At 37.9% G+C, this 17,839-nt stretch overlaps 1 protein-coding gene across 2 annotated transcripts in view; it reads right to left on the bottom strand.

Annotated features, from left to right (window-relative positions):
• The window catches only part of RICTOR (RPTOR independent companion of MTOR complex 2), a 63,711-nt gene continuing 45,872 nt past the window's right edge, over positions 1 to 17,839 (bottom strand). Inside the window, exons 22-36 of one of the 2 annotated variants that reach the window (XM_074165732.1) lie at positions 17,655 to 17,731; positions 17,458 to 17,536; positions 16,489 to 16,598; positions 13,770 to 13,857; positions 12,916 to 13,008; positions 11,937 to 12,043; positions 11,042 to 11,271; positions 9,221 to 10,250; positions 6,660 to 6,837; positions 5,334 to 5,418; positions 3,802 to 4,035; positions 2,221 to 2,373; positions 1,309 to 1,432; positions 247 to 385; positions 1 to 75 (exon numbers count right to left, since the gene is read on the bottom strand). In XM_074165732.1, the coding sequence (XP_074021833.1) occupies positions 1 to 75; positions 247 to 385; positions 1,309 to 1,432; positions 2,221 to 2,373; positions 3,802 to 4,035; positions 5,334 to 5,418; positions 6,660 to 6,837; positions 9,221 to 10,250; positions 11,042 to 11,271; positions 11,937 to 12,043; positions 12,916 to 13,008; positions 13,770 to 13,857; positions 16,489 to 16,598; positions 17,458 to 17,536; positions 17,655 to 17,731 (2,802 nt within the window). The remainder of the gene's footprint in view (positions 76 to 246; positions 386 to 1,308; positions 1,433 to 2,220; positions 2,374 to 3,801; positions 4,036 to 5,333; positions 5,419 to 6,659; positions 6,838 to 9,220; positions 10,251 to 11,041; positions 11,272 to 11,936; positions 12,044 to 12,915; positions 13,009 to 13,769; positions 13,858 to 16,488; positions 16,599 to 17,457; positions 17,537 to 17,654; positions 17,732 to 17,839) is intronic. The other variant, XM_074165733.1, reaches the window with a different exon arrangement.

Raw genomic sequence — 17,839 nt, forward strand, 5'->3', positions numbered from 1 at the left:
TCAGGACTCAGCCGATGTATCGATTACTGGCTGTTTTGTTGGTGTTGCTAAAATTGCCTCTGCTTCTTCATGCATCTAAAAGAATGAGACAGATGAAGTATTAATGTTATTAGGGATTTTACTAGGGAAACATCATTAAATGGTTTCCTTTAAGACATATCTGCAAGCATCTTTTATTCAAAACATGAAACCTGCCCCCAGCTGGCACATTTTGGAGTGTTCAACGCATTTGAACCCTCCACTTACTTGTAAGAACTGCACATCTTGAAACAGCTCCTGAATGAACCTTCGAGATGGGAGTCGAAATGTGCAATGTGCTAACAAGCAGGACACCTCAGAGTAAAGGCATATGTCATCGAACGCTTGGGGATACTTCTCCTTAATTCTGAAAAACAGAAAAACCAAAATTTTCTAAATCTTGAACAGATTTCCATCATATCTTTTAAAAAGGTTGAATTAGATTTTGATTGTCATTATTAAATAAAGGAAAACTCTTCAGTAATAGGCACAATAAATTCTGGATCTGACGAAGCAAGAAAAATCAGGACAACGTTACTTTGTACCAAACTGGAAGAAATATGTATCAACGAGATGAAACAGAATATATAATTTGAAAGTTGAGGTGATCTCAGAGTTTCCGTACATCTTAAAATAATACATATAGAAAGAAAACCGTTTATCAAAAAACTGGCATCCCCTTGTATGGCAGTAACAAAAAATATAGAAAACCTAATTTAACTATCTGTAAGCATTTTTAAAACTGAGCATTTCTGCATTTTTTTTTTTAAGCAAATGTACGCCAGCTTCCAATGTCACTAGCCCAGAAACCTACAGGTTTTATTATAACATTTGGTCTCTGGACTTAAAATCATGTTAAAATATAGGAATCTTTCTATAAATTAATTCCAGTAGTTGTACTCTTGCTCAAAGCAGATCTGTATTTCTCAAGAAGTTACTTTCAGTTTTTTATTCTGCTTACCTGATATATATATTATTTGGAACAATTACTCAAAAGGAATTATTATTTCATTTTTAAAGATGCACGATATACTGGGGTATGTAATGAAATATCACTGCAGTTGAATTACTGATTTTAGAAAGACTGAGGCAGAATAAGGAATTAAAGAAGGAGCAAAAATATTACAAGGAAAATTTTTTGCTTAGCTTGTACATTACATTTAATCATTCTATCATATCTGCCGAATAATTTTTTGAGAAGTCAGAAATAAAGTGAATCACTATCCCAGAGACCTTAGACAACAGATACAACTAAATGTTGCTAAAACTTTTGAGATTTATTGAACTTACGTCAAGAGTCCGGTTTCATGGCCCTTAGTTCCTACTGAACTACTCAAATTGATGACTAAACGTAAGACTTCTTTCCGCAGAAGTATTCTGCACACCGGTGTGTCATCTGGGATTGACTTCACTCCTGGAAAAACAAATTAAACAGTATGGAGTTTAAACAGAATAGTCTTTGGTTGTGCTAACTGTACGCCACATGAGTGTTTTAGCATTCCATAAACAACACACATGCAGTTATGTATGTATTCTGAAGTACCAACAAATATTTCCCATGGAATTTTAACATAGAAATATTTCAAAAAGGTAAACTTTTCCATAAATGGAAAAACCTGTGAGATTCAATTACAGCTCTGTCTCCACCACAAAATCATGTTGCAAACTGGGCAAGTTATCACCTGGTCTCTTTCTATCAGATGGTGGAGAAGTTAGCAATCAGCTACTTCATACGAAATTACAACAATCCAAAATGTAAAACACAAGCCTAAAAATGAAATGTCTTTCTCTCTAGAGAAATTCAGTAATTTTTTTCATTTTTTTTTTTTAAACTAACACTAGTGTGGAAAAAAAAAAGCACAATCAGTTTGCTTGCAATGTTGGATACAGAAGTATTGAACCACCTGCAGAAATGCTGCATAGCAAAAGAAGAAGAGTTTAAAAGTATGTTCTCCCATCTGCCATAACCATGGACAATGCAACTACTTTCTTGGGTAACAATTAAATCATCCAAAGGGGTTTTTTTGGTTGTTGTTTTTATTCTTGTTCTTTTGTCAGTTTTTTTTTTGTTTGTTTTTGTTTTTTAAATAATGGGCATTACTGTCTGGCAGTGTGTATAAACGAAATACTATTTTTCCACAATTATCTAAAAAATACTTTAAGAGTTTTAGTCTCTAACAATCATAATGCTCCCAAACTTACCTAGCACAAGCTCTGTACTCTTGGTGCTGCTAGCTGAACCATGCGATACTGCATCACTACAGCCTGAAATTCCAGAAAACTTGGAGGAATGCACATCTAAGTGATTGTGTATGGTCTGCCCACACCAGTCAGTATATGGAATGTCTGAAAAATCTGACACAAACAAGATGTTGCATCTTTGTTATTCACACTTTTCCTCACTTCAAATGCTTTTCTTGTATTTCAACAATGGTAAGCACTGGCGCACTAAGTACTGCGCATATAAACCAGCTGGAAAGTAGATGTTGGATTTTGGACAAGTCATACTTAAAATGTCTAAAAATCACCTTTTTCAAATCTTAAAATACTCAAGTGAAAATTATAAACTCATTTAGACAGTGATGGAAGCAAAAAAACTGTAGTCACACAGACAGCTCTTATTGGTAGGTCTGTGCTCTATTTTACAAAACACAATAAAGATCCTCTTGCATACGCATAAATTTTTTTGCTCACACAATTATCACAGGTGTTGCAGAAAGGGCTCTGACTTCATTAACAGAAAGATATGACAAATAAGATTTGTCTTGGAGGTTTCACTATTCACAGCCTTCAGCACTTTGAATGTAAAAACATGAATATAAAAGCTAAGCTCTTAATGGTTGCACAGTTAATAGAACCACAGAAAACCACAGGTCTGAAGGGACTTTTGGAGATCACCCTTGCTCAGAGAAGCGTTCACCTCAAAATGAGATGAGGTTATATGGCAAAGAGCTTCCCCTCATGTTCAACTGGAATTTCTATTCCTACAACATATGTTGGTGGCCTCCCGTCCCTTGGCTTTGTGCCTCCGACAAGAGCCTGTCTCTGCCACACTTGTAATACCCTTATGCTTATTTGAAGACTACAATTGGGATTTTATTTGCCACCCCTTCTCAATACCAAACTCAAGCTCAAACTCAGCTCTCTGGGCCATTCCTCACATTTTGTCCATCATCCCCCTTGCCAACAGTACTATTTATGTGTTACTACCTGAACATGTAAAACCATTGTAAACCAGTGATGATTCCTACTAAGCATCCACTCCTGGATTATCTTTTTATTACAGACATTGCAAAAAGGCATGCAACTGCAAGCTCTGGCAAGGAGGTCAGGAAAAAATAATTCTGAATCTCAAAATATGAAGAAAGGTAACTAACTACCAGAAATTACAGCTCAACTTCAGACTCCTCAGATTTCCTTAGTTTTGTTTTATGGTATAGACTTGCTTTGAAGTCAGACTTTTAATTAGTTTGACAGCAAATATCATTTTTCAGGACACAGATTTTAAGTACTAAATAAGGCTTCAAATTTTGTATTTTGATAAGCTCTTAGAAATATTTAAAAAATCCATGCAGGCACCTAGTCATACTACCACCACTAGAAATCAAAAAGATAGAAATAACTGTAGAAATACCATTGGTTGCACAGTGAGGTCATTAAGGAGAATTAATTTCAAGGTCAGCCAGTAAGGAAAAAAGCCTTACAGATCAATAAATTTTGAAGATGAGCAAACCTCACTATTTTCATTCAGTTTTATCACCCTTCCCCACACGGAACACTAACCTGTACGACTATACGAAGAATTCACTTTGTTGTTAGGCTGATAACCCAGTATTTGAATGCAGACACAGTAAAGGCAGTTCTCATCTGTGTGCTCCTGTAGCCCCGTATCCTCTGTATTTTCTAAAAACTGAGAGGCATCTGAACGGCTGGTATTCATTATTTCTGTGAGACTGATCTGCTGTCGGAGCATCTGAAAAGGGCTTTTGACAACATCACTTGTACCTGATGGAAGACCTATAGGTAAGCAATTAGACATCAGAAAAGAACCAAAACCAAGCAACCAACATTATTGCAACTAGATTTCCCCTTTCAAGGCTGGGAAGGTGGCGTGTGTGAAGATCTAGAAACTTTTTCTTGAGTGGTTAACAGACAGCACATTTTAGTCCCAGCTTACCATATACAACAAAACATTGCAAAGGACAGAACTCAACCTCTAAACACGCATACTGTAAGAGGATATGTGGTAAATCCTGACATTATATCAACATTAGTAACAGTAATAGCCATGTAACACGAATATGTTACAAATTTTCATAGTATCAAACAAGATTAGTACAACAACATACCAGATGTTTAAATGACACATGCACCAATGAACACAGAAACACAATTTAAAAAACCCCTATGACTTAGTGCCTGAAATAGGAATAAGCTAGAGTTGACAATGCAGCAATAAGCTGAAGACACTTTAGTGCCGTGCTCTCCCCTGGGTGGAACATATCAACAAATAGAATTTTGAACAGGAGTTGTTTACACAGAAACTTAGCAACTTCAGAAACACTTTCAGGGAAATCAGCTTTATATAATACATTAACAACAAAAAAGAAAGAAAAAATAAAATCACTAAGGTGTGTCTCTTTGGATGTTCAAAGCACTTGCAATAACATTCCAGTTAATCAGGAGGCAAGACAACAGCTACCCCATACTGCTTTAGGACCAGTTCCAACGCTTCCTTTTCAGTCGACCTACTGAAAAGACACATATTGGTGCCCCACAGATTTCTGACTACTCTGGAGTAAAAAAGGAAGTGCACTCTCTTGTACCATGTCCCACCACAACCACTGATCAACTGTCACAGAAACATCAGAGAAAGACAAAATTTACTCTCCGAAATACATACCTAACACCTTTATAGGTTCCTATAAATTCATGTGTAATCAAAGAGAAGTCTAAATGTGTATGTGGCAAACGTACACTATTTCAGCTAAAGTTTAGTGATACTGCATTTAAGAAAGTAACAATCTGGCTTCGATTAGAATAAGCTTGTATTACAATCAAAGATATGTAATCAAAGCGAGACCACGCTTACGTTGCTTCAAAGCAACAACACAATCTCAAACTAAATAGAACAGGGAATTAAAGGCCTGCTACCCTCAATCCAGAACACAGCTCTCAAAACTGAACAGCTAGAAATATACCTTTCCTGTGCAGAAAAATCAGCAACTAGACCAAGACCACCACACCCCACCCCATCCTGCCCCCAATGTACAAATAAACAACAGAAAGGTACAGAAGAGGAACAAAACCAGTACCTCCTGCATCAGGTACAAAAACCCTAGCTCCACGGTCATCAAATGGAGGTGTCGTCTTCTTCTGGAAATACGGAGTTTCCTTTACCTGGAATATTCACATGAAAATTAAAATTAGCATAGGTGTGATCATATACAAAGGAAAAACAGATTTCATGAGGAAATAAAATGTCCATTTTTTACTGTAGGAAAAAGGTCTAATTAAAAGAAGAAATTAAAAATGGGGTCCTGAGTACTAAAGAAAAGCCAATGAGAAAAACATACATTTGTGAATGAACATTTCTTAAGCAAGGCTCATGAACAGTCAGTAAATGCTCAAATACAGTGGTGACAGGCTGTAAGGAAACCAGTGTCCTGGAAGTGGTTATTAATGATCTATCTGTCCACGATCACTCTACACCACTGGAGAACTCAGGAGAGCGGTGCAAAAACACCCAGGACATCTAAAATGTTGCCTGTAAGATGCAGAGTCAAGATGTGTCTCATCTCTACAAAAAGAGTTGAGAGAAGAAATGAGGCAACATAAATACAGCAAAAAAACTCTAAAGGAGAAAGAAAAAGCAGTCATTTCATAAAGGGGAAATAGAACCAGGTATGATAGAAAATTTTGCCTTTCCGCTAGCTTTAGTAATTTTTTGAGATTAGTAAGAAAGTAATTTAGGTTTGAAAGGTAAAGACTAAGTAAACTAAAGATAAGGAAGCCACTGATTTACCTTTGATATAGACCATGTCCTGTTTTTGATAATTAAGAACAATATTAAACCCTGTGATACATCAGTATGTTAGAGAGGAATGTGTTTTAATGAAGCAGAAAGAGGAAGGCAATTGATAAAACACTTAAATATACACATCTGTGAGGTTAAACAAAGACAATATAATTTAATGCTATATGATATATATACAATTAAAGTAATATTTAATCCTGGTAGCTGGAAATTAACTCTGTGATTATGCACATCATTTACGGTTGACCAATGAACATATCAACTAGTTGGCTAATGAGGTATTAACAAATGTCCACAGACTATGCTAGCTTTAGGAGAAAAGGTAGCTGTCAACTATAAATCTTTTGACAGCATATTTATGCTACCACTGTTTAGCACTCTTCTAGCCTGGGTCATTATTTGCCCAATAATACAAAACAGACTAGCACTTCTCTGTGAACAGGTTACAAAAACTCTTCTTCTCCAAAATACATTCCTTTAAAGTACTACATCCATTTTTCCTGGTGTCTCTAGATCGAATATATTCTGATGGAAATGCAATAGTTGACTATTTTCATTTCAGTATGAAAATGCAAATGAACTAATTCAGTTATCACATACATACCTGAAATATTTCATTGATATCCACTGGGAGAGCAAGGCCAATGTAATCATCAGAGCTACCATACGTAGCATTAGAAACCATGGAGCGAACAGAGGAGGAACGCTGAAGTGTGTTTTGGTTAATGGGACTTAATAAATCTTCTTTATCTAATGAAGCATAACTTAAAGCTTTCATGAACCTGTAACATTGAAATAATAAGTCACAATCCTGGTAAATTTCTCATTCTGGGGAGGTTCAGACTGGATACTAGGAAAAATTTCTTCACGGAAAGGGTTATCAACCATTGGAACAGACTGCCCAGGGAAGTGGTGGAGTCATCATCCCTGGAGGTACTTAAAAGACAGGTAGACGTGGTGCTGAGGGAAATGGTTTACTGGTGGACTTGGCAGTATTTGGTTAATTGTTGGACTTGATCTTCAAATTGTCTTTTCCAGCCTAAATGGTTCTATGATTCTAAACCCCAAAAAGTTACCAATTGCATTAGTTATTTGATAATAAAGCATTCTACAATTACTTTCAACATGAAATTAAACATAGAAGTATTAATCCTAAATGTTTGTCCCTGCTTTTCCTGGAAAAGCTAATAGATATACCACTAGTAGAGATAAACACTGGTAAGTTTTCATGTAGACATGTCTGCAGGTGACAGGGTAAGAGCCACACTCAGGATTTGAGACATGCACGTTAACATTTCTGGTTGGTCTTTAAATACAGAGGTGGAAAATTAGTCTCACAGTTTATGCAAAGAAATAAGCTTTTCAACCTTTTGAACAAAAAGAACAACTAGAAACATCACAAAATTCAGTTTACAGCTGCTAGTTGCTATGAACACATGAATTTACCAATGAAGCATGAATCAAAGAAATTTTTCTGAAGACTGACAGAAAAATACCCTTGGCAGTCAAAAAGGACAGAGTATTTCATTCCAATTTATTACTTAAACAGCAGTTAAGGACAATATTTAGCTGGAAGTAGTAACATACTCTGAAATTAAAAGGACCACAATTATTTGGTGTAGACATTCAGCTGTAACCAGTAAGAAAAACACATACACTAGTTACATCATAGTCTTTTCAATCAATTATATTAGTAACCAACAAAATCTGACATCTTTAATATGTACGTCTGCAATTTTTTACCCTTCTCAGAGACAGGGGCACCCCAACCACTTCAGTTCAATGTTAAACAGGTCAGCTCAAATTGTTGAGCCTAACCACTGAAATAAGAGATCATGAGCACCTAAGCACCAGGGATACTGACTGTTAACATTAGATTGCATGCAGAGTCTCAGGATTAAAGTCCACTGCAGCAAGGCTGCTTTGCTTATCAAGGACTTCACCACAAGGAATGGTGCAACATTACTGCAGCCACAACAGAACCTATACTGCCACTGAAATGGCACTGATTTGTTCCTGCATTAGCACAGGAAGCCAGTGACAGAGCAAGGAACAGCACTACTGTTTTCCAGGATAGCGCAGCTTAACTACTGAATCATCTTTAATTTAAACAGCACACTCAGTCTAGTTCTAACTTAACTGAACAAGGGGACAAAACTTACCTTTTATGACACCTTTGCAGAATCACATGAATATATCAACAAATGAATGTTGCTTTAGTCAGGACAAAAGTGCACAATAACCAGGCACTACATAGACTCTTATTGGGTCTGCGGAGTACAGTTCAGGGACTGGGCATTTGCTGTTCTGTGTTGTAAGCAGATGACTAGTATACTGGTTGCTTCTCCCCTTTCTCTCACCTGAGAGAGGACGTTTAGGTAATAACAGAGATAGAAAGTGTCTTTTCACTTTCAATAGTAATGTGAAAATCTAATGCACTAGCTAAAAGAAAAATTTTGTAAAAGAGCTTTTAAGAGAAAGTTGTTAAGCATTCACTGTAGCTGCTGGGAACAGTGTCAATGTCATGAGCTAGAAATCTTATGTAACGAACCAATTAGTCTTCAGAACATCTAATATTACTCAAAAATAAAGAGGTGACACTGCCATCTAAAAATAAATGCTATGAGTAAAATCTTTGCTCTGTTGTAGCTAAGCAGCCAAACTGACTCTCCTGCCAGTGGTACCAGTATCTCATCACTGGCCTCAATGCCACAGTGAACACAAATATAGCATATTGGCCGGAGACCCTGTCCTAAAACCTCACCAAGTGACATCAAGAAAATTCTCTTCTGATATATAGCTCTGACTACATGGGCAATTTTGTGTTATTGCTGCTTTAGGAATGTTAGCAGTGTAACTGCATTTAAATATTACAAAAGTTAAACAGGAAGCAAATATGATAAAAAGAAACATTTTCCTTTGTCACTAACAGCATTAAAGGGGCTAAACACAGCTATGAAATCCAGGCTTCTCTGACAGCACTTAAACAGTTGAGAATTCTCTACTACATAATTCTCCTAATATTGATACTGCTTTAGTGAAGTTGTGAATCATCCTGCAACAACTATCACTTTTTAAGTTGTAAAAAATATTAGAAAGATACTTTTCTTACTTAATTACTCTTACAGCTTTGAAGTAAGAAATGAGCACATGGTAACCTCTTACCGGCTTGGGGTGAGCCGAGAATCCAGGCTGCCAGACTTCATGGTAATAGTGTCAGTAAAGAGCACGTCCTTTGCTGGAGATGCTAGGGCTTCCGAGTGAGACAGTGAAGGATGCATCCTCTGCTGCTGTAGGCGTTTTAGTGTAGCATAGCCAAAGGCATCTCGAGAACTTGTGTAGCTGAAGTTATAGTCAGCGAGACTTTTTATCGTAGCAAGAGAAGGAGCTTTAAGAGATTGGGCTCTCCGGGGAAGTGTGTGAGAAGACCCTGGCGGCACCAGGGACACCGAGTTGGATTTGGAGAGAGGGAGGTGGTTAGACTGTGGTGTTGAACAGTGACTTGGTTTAACTGTTTTTGTGCTTACCACAGTACTCAAACTTCCACAGTCAGTATCTACATTTGTAGTGTCCACACCTACAGTCTCCCTTGAAGGGCTGGAGCTCATTGAGCTTATGCCACTTGTTGTGGTATCTGTATTAAAACTTAAGCTACGACTCTTGAAATGTGTTTGTGTAGTACCATCTCCTATTAGCCTTTCTCTGCTTGTGTTTTCCCGGTGAATTTCATTGCCAAGACCTTTTGGCAGCTTCAGATCGTTTTCTCCGATACTTGGTGTACTATCAGTATCTTCCATGTGCTTACTTCCAACAAAAGAAGTTTCTAATCGTAAAGTTTGGATTTTAGGAACTCTGAAAACAGGGTTGAATTCTTCCCCAGAAGGAAAGTCTATGCTACCAGAAGGTTCTGTTACTGTACGATTTCGCCTCAGGCCTGATTTACCATCAGATGATGTCAGCTTTCCTCCTTTGGGATCACTGCTACTTCTGTGTTTTTTATTAGGTAAAGTAAGAGAGTTTAGAATGCGATTTTTCACAAGTTTACTAGAAGAAAAAAAAGGAAAGGGACTACGGTCTTTGTCCTTTGAAGGTCCAGGTCTGTCATAAAATATTTGTTCTGCATCTTCAGTAATGTCTAGGAAGAATGTACTGGTAGAAGTACTACCAAAACGGTCATCCTCCATGATGAACATACCTGAAATTATATGAAACTTTGTCACTGAAAGGCAACATTTCTTCAAAGTGTATAAACTATGTTGCAAAAAAGAAAGCAATTCTATAGAAGCCAAAGTGAGAAACTACGCGATTTACTCCAATTTTAATTCAACATTTTTTCTGCAGAACTTAATAGTCTAAATTAAGTATTTTGAGGAGTACTTGAGCAGAAAGTCTTATTGCTTCAAAAGAAAAGCCACACTATCTTATTTCAGGGCAAACATCCAGCTATTAGGATTACAACCGATGCGCTCCTTTAAAGATATCTAAATATGGTATACTTCTGGATTTAAATTCAAATATCCTTAGCAAAATTAAAATGTATTAGATATTCAAAATACACAAGACTTTAAATACAGCAATAGTCTGTGTGTGTATATATACACACAGAATATATGTATTTACATTCTAGAATATGCCTTTGAGGACAACCAAATAAAATGTATCTTTATACCTAAGCATGGAGATTTCTGCAGGATATTACAAGCTGCTATAACTTGACATAAAAACTAGTAACTTACCCCACTGTTAAAATTTCTTACTTCTACACCAAATGTAAACCTCAGACACTGTTCTCTTCCCTCCGACCTGTCTAAATCTCTCTGAATGCATGTAACCGTCCCCTTTCTTGCACTCTTCTTTCTTACAATAGCAACTTTACACCATTTGTCTGAACATCACTCCGCCGAAAGGTTGGTAAGAACACCAAAATGCTGTTTTGTGGTGGGTTTGGGTTTTTTTTGGTTGTTTTTTGTTGTTGTAGTTACTTACTTGAAGGAGCAGATTCGCTTTCACTGTTATGCCTAGAACTAGTGGACTCAGAGTTCAAGCTAAGAGTACTGGGTATAGAAGAAAGTTCATTGCAGAGCTGCTCCATGTCATCAGGCACCACCGGCCAAGGCTGTCTACGACTGTGTCTCACTGCATCCCAGTTGTGATGCTTCAAAATGTCACATCCTTGTTTAGTTTTGGCTATTAGACCAAGCACGTAGACGCAGGTTCTGTATTTCATGTATATATAGAAAAAAGAGCAACAATAATAGCATCTAATTTTACTAAACTTATTTCTCTTTTGAAACGAAACAGTTTCAAAACAATTCAGCAGAAACTTCACAAAACTGCCAAGTAGCTTTGTGTTAATTTTTATGTGTAAATCAACAGAAGCTTAAGAAATGCACTAAAATATCTGAGATACACTATTCAAAAATAAAAAAAAATATTACAAGAGCCAGATAACAGAGTAGAAAAGTACCTTTTTTTTTCAAAGAAAAAAAAAGGACAAATATTAACTCAGTAGCAATATTAGGCAAAAGACCATCTATTTATACTTTTACAGACTCAGAAAATATATGAATAAAAATGATGGAATAATAAATTGATTCCAACAGAGATACAAGTAGCAAATATTTTAATTGTTTTTTTAAAAAGGAGAAAAGTAGTATGTATCTTTTTTCATAGATTTCATTTGCTTACTGCATGTTCTTTCAGACTTGGTATGCAATTCTGTGATTGTATAGGACTGAGATTGATACTCAGTCATCAATGATCTTTAACAACTGATTTCCAAGTAAGTGCAAAACTACATTCCTGTAAATTAGGTAAGACTATTTGAAAACCTGTGACAACTACCATCTGTAAATTTTACGTATAAATCAGATACACATACCCTCTAACAGAGAGAACCTCACAATGTTGAGCAAGTGCCATTATATCGGGAATTACATTCTCCTCTTGAAGCAAGTTAAGACCCCAATTTGATGATCCAATATTGCCCTGGAATAAAAGTTTGTCGAGTAAGTTAAGTTTTGATTTTGATGTGATCTGCAGCACTAACTGTAAAGCTTTTCACTTTTGTTTGTTAGTAGTTTCAAGGCACATCTTCTCAAAGCAATTAGAGATTTGAGCATCCTTTTTGGCACTTCCTAGTTGTGGAAACCCAAAATTCTCAGCACACTATGCATAATATGTAAAACTGCTCACAGTTAACCACTATGTATTCCTCATTGTACCAATCCTACTATAGCCAGCAGTACCATCTCCGTTTACTCATTTTACATTCCTCTTACACAGGCATTTTATCACATGCCTACAATATCTCCCAGTAACAGTCACCTTGGACAAATGTTCCAAAATAAACTTTGGGGAAGACAAGAAAGCAGCAAATAGTTGAGATGGCAAAGCAAATTTAGAAGTGTAGCTTGGATAGCCACAGACACTAGGTTTTTGCCTATCCAGGGGTACCAGGGGTCTTGTAACCATATATATTCACACGCATCAATAGGGGTAGCCAACTTTCTTCCAGAAACACTGAATTTTGGACCACTGCAGTAAATACATTAGAATCAGACCACAGCAACTGGTCCCATACTTATACTGTTGCTCCATGTGGCAAGCCATTATTTTTATTTGTTAAAAAAGAAAAGAGAAAAAGTGACTATTAAAAAACTCAGAACAAAAAAGGTGCAGTGAACCATTTTCAACTGTAAGTCCAGTTAGGATACAGAACATCAACTTGGAAGAGTCACAAACATTTTATGACAAAAACCCTAATTAATGATTTTATGGGATTTTGCATAGTTATTTCAGAATCAAGAGTCATAACAGAACTCAAACAACTGCAAAAAGTTTGTAAATCTATTACTAACCAAGGCCCAAAGGGCTGCTTTCAGCTGCTTAATTCCTTCCCACTTATCCAGCATTGGGGAACGAACAGTGTAACTTAGATCTGTAACAATACTCTGAAGGAGAAAAACAGAAGAAAAAAAGACAACCTCAGTTGAAAATGAAGAGGAAACCTCCATCAAACAGGTTCTCTTGCATTTTTAATAAAAGGTAAAGCACTAATTTGAAGTATGCACCCTAAAATGAACAGTGATAGATCTGGAATAAGCATGAATTAACAGCAATGGTGATGTACTGATTGCATCAAGTTAATTCAGATTTTATAAAGGTAACAGATTAACCAGACTAACACAATGCAATTTACAAGCTGTCCCTTGAACCCCTCAACTATCATATTCAAATCATTACATCATCTTGCAGACCCACATTAAAAGCGAATTCATTCAGCAACAATGAACTGGGTTAGGGTTTGTTTTCTTAACTTTTCAGGATATTAGAAAGAAGATTTTAGCCCCTCATCTCCACGTTTTTCTATGCATAAAAGGATAGGCACAGTTCTACTTGTCAATATACAATTCACTCAGACTGAAAAATTACTTCTATCAGTGAGTTGCTTTCGATTCTAAGATTTTGCTAGCCATTTTACGAAAAATGTTGCCAGGTATTTCTCTGATATTTCAGTGTCATGAAAGAGCTTTACATGAGACTAGATAGCAAAGACTCTCTCTACAAGTTTTTTCGCCCCATATAACTTAAGACTTTTATAATCAAGTTATTTTGCAATGACTGTTTAAATGTCATTTCTTTTAAAACAAATTTTAAAAGGGTTACAGTAATCTTTAAAATCTTTCAAGTTATTAATAGTTATTATCCTCACCTGAGACTCCAATAAATGGCAGCCCGTTTTATGGTGCACCAGTTGGCCATAAAGGTGAACTGGCAGGTAGACGTGTGGTCGCTGTAATCTGCCAGAAAGAGAAATCATATGCTTTCCCAGCAATTCTGACTTTTTAAAAAATAAATTACGCTGCAGTATAATCCAATGAGTTACTCCAAAGTTTTTTCAGGCAAAAAGGATTTGGAGAATTTAGATTAGACTAGAATATTTCAGTTGGAAGGGACCTACAATAATCATCTAGTCCAACTGCCTGACCAATTCAGGGCTAACCAAAAGTTACAGCATATTATTGAGGCCATTGTCCAAATGCCTCTGAACACTGACAGGCTTGGGGCATCAACGACCTCTCTAAGAAGCCTGTTCCAGTGTGTGATCCCGCTCTCAAAGAAACGCTTCCTAATGTCCAGTCTAATCCTCCCGTGGTGCAGCTTTGAACCGTTCCCACTCATCCTGTCAGTGGGTACCAAGGAGAAGAGCTCAGCACCTCCCCCTCCACGTCCCCTCCTCAGGAAGCTGTAGAGAGAAATGAGGTTGCCCCTCAGCCTCCTTTTCTCCAAACTAGACAAGCCCAGGGTCCTCAGCTGCTCCTCACAGGACATTCCTTCCAGTCCTCTCACCGGCTTTGCTGCCCTCCTCTGGTCACATTCACCACATGACCTCTGGTCAAGTTCCACCACATCCTTAAATGGTGGGGCCCAGAACTGCACACAGTGCTCAGGGTGAGGCCGCACAAATGCTGAACACAGCAGGACAGCCCTCTCTTTTGACCGGCTGGTTGTGCTGTGCTTGATGCACTCCAGGATGGGGTTTGCCCTCTTGGCTGCCAGGGCTCACAGCTGACTCACAGGTACCTGCTGCCCACCAGCACCCCCAGATCACTTCCTGCAGGGCTGCTCTCCAGCTGCTCCTCTCCCAATTTACACTTGTGCCCAGCATTACTCTGTCCCAGGTGCAGAATCTGGTATTTGGACTTGTTAAATTTCATTCCATTATTCACTGTCCAATGCTCCAATCTATCTAGGTCCCTCCAGAAGGCCTCCTGCCCTTCAAGAGTCAACAGCAGTTCCCACTGTGGTATCACAGCAAACCAGCAAACTTGCTAATGGTGCATTCAACTCTTGCATCAAGACGATTGATAAATATATTGAACAGAACTGGCCCTAGAATTGATCCCCAAGGAACACCACTGGTGACTGGTTGCCAGCCACATGTAGTCCCATTCACTACAACCGTTTGAGCGCTGTCCTTCAGCCAGTTCCTCACCCAGCGCACCATGAACCTGTTTATCCCACAGCTAGACAATTTTTCCAGAAGGATGCTGTGAGGGACAGTATAAAAAGCCTTACTAAAATCCAGCAAAACTACATCCACCACCTTCCACTTCCCTTCATCCGCTAGATGAGTGACCTTATCATAGAATTATAGAATGATTTGGTTGGAAGGGACCTTAAAGATCACCTAGTTCCAACCCCCCCCATCATGGGCAGGAACACCTCCCACCAGACCAGATGCTTCAAAGCCCCATCCAGCCTGACCTTGAAATCATACAAGGATAATCACATTGGTTAAAAAGAACTTTCCCTTTGTGAACCCATGCTGACTGTGTTTGCTGATTGAATTGTTCTTTCAACAGTACCCAGCTGGTCTTCTGCCCCACTTGCTTGACTTATGACACAATGGGATTGCCTGCTCCTGTGCTTTTAAAAGGAAGTTCTTAAAAACTGACAAACACTCATAGACTCCTATGCCCTCAAAAGCCAATTTTAAGGATACTCGGCTGAATAGCTCACTGAACAGCTTAAAGTTTGCTCTCCTGAATTTCAGGGCAGCAACTCTCCTGGCCTTTTTTTCCTCATACTGAAAATTTTAAACTCAACCATTTCATGGTCACTGTGGCCAAGACAGCCACCTACCACATCTCCCGTGCATCCTTCTCAGTTCACAAATAGCAAGTCTAGGGGGCCATCTTCCCTAGTTGGCTGAGTACTTGTGACAAGAAGTTATTACCTACAAACTTCAAGAATTTACATGACCTGCTTGTCACAGTGGTACGGTATTACCAGTCAACCTCTGGGAAGATAAAATCTCCCAATCCAGAAATCTCTCCTAATTGCCTATAGAACAATTCATCAGTGTTAACATCCTGGTTGAGCGATGGGTGGTAGACATCCAGTACAACATCTCCTTTGTTTCCCATTCCCCTAACCCTCACCCAGACGGCTGAACCCAACCCAGAGGCTCTCACCTACATCACCACTAACTGTAAGGGCTGTATCATCAAAGTTTTCCCTTACCTACAGAGTGACATCTCCACCTCACGTGCCCTGCCTATGCTTCCCGAACAGCCTGTAGCACTCCAACCCAGCACACCAATTGTGAGACTCATTCCACTAAGTCTTTCTAATATCAATAATATTGTAGCTCTGGGAACTGACCAACAGTTCCAGTTCATCCTATTTGTTTCTCATACTGCGTGCACTGGTGTACAAGTGTTTCAGATATGCTCCTGAGCCCTCCATGCTCCCAGGAGCAGTGTAACTGTTCCCACTAGCATTGCCACCCTCAGGCGACGCCATGCCAACCCTTGGCTTATCTACCGCAATCCCCTTGGTATCCCCTTCCCTCCCTGATTCTAGTTCAAAGGTCTCTCGATCAGCCCCACCAGCTTATGCCTAAAGACGCATTTTCCCAAATTTACCTTTGGTTGCTCCGACGAACATAGTTATCACCATCAACAGGTTTGCGGTATGTTGTAAGTGCTTCATTAAGTTGTTCTTCAATCAATTCAACATACTTTAAGTTATATTCCTAAAAGAAGACAGACAAAGGTTGACACAATACATTTAGCGGTTTATGTTTTTATAGTACAGTATTTTAATAAGGAAGGAATAATTGAAGGAAGGCTGATTTTCTTTATGATCTGAAGGTGGGGCTCACCAAAATTACTGCCCCTCATGCATACAATGAGTTTGCAGAGTTGACGATTCCATAATTGTTACAGTGTTTTTGTTAAAAAAGAAAGAAGGAAATACTTCACATCTGTTTTTAACCCAAATAACCTCAACAGACCACCATGCATTTCAGTGTTCCTTGAGAAGTAACAGCTTATAAGTTGGTAAAAAAACTGCCAACAGGAATGAGACCAAGCATTTATAATCAATTATGAAAACAAAATAATGTATGAAGAGTTTTATTCTAGTCCTGACAACGATGCATTTTTCTTAATGGTCTTGCATTCCTATTTACTTCCTAACACCTTAAGCTAATTCTACCTTCATGAGCTCTAGATTTAACTTTAATAGCAACAACCAGAGGTAACGGGTATCTTGAAACATAGTATTCCTTTACACACTTCTCTAGATAAGACTTTACACAACAACCTATTTTAGAAAGTCACTACACTCCTGAAATATTTGCTGAAATATCAAAATTATATAAAAGACCTGGGTAAATCAAAAGCTTGCATGCACAGAGGTGCTATGGAACTGTTTAGTCCCTGACAACCTTTTCAGCAAATCTTAAGTCACTGAGGCAATAAATGTATTGGCACTAGCAATATATCTATATGAATATGCAATATTTTTAAAGAATTTTTGACCTTCTGAACGTGAATATTCACACCCTTCCTCCTCCTATTATCAAGCATACTTTTTATTCTTAGCATTACCTTTTGCCACTTTTCCATTTGTTTTGTTACATAACCTCTTTCATTTAGATATGAAAACCCCTTTGGGATGGACAGAAATCTGTAAAGTAACATCAGACAGTTAGTACTCCTCTTAAAACAAATCACATAAATTGAATAAAAAAAACCCACTTATTTGTTTCCACAGCATAAAGTCAAACAGCACATTCAACATTTACCTTAGGAGTAGAAGTAAACCCTTGTCTCCAAGATGAGAAAGAGCTGGTTTCATTTGGATAAGGGCATGGAGATTGGCCTAAAATAATTAAAAATGTACAAGGAGTGTCTGAGCACTATATAGTTCTGAAAACTACAACGATTGCAACAGTCTGCCAGCAATGAAGCAGCAAGTTTTCCACAAAAG

This window comes from Numenius arquata, chromosome Z, assembly GCF_964106895.1.
Source record: "Numenius arquata chromosome Z, bNumArq3.hap1.1, whole genome shotgun sequence".
Taxonomy (NCBI): Eukaryota; Metazoa; Chordata; class Aves; order Charadriiformes; family Scolopacidae; genus Numenius; species Numenius arquata.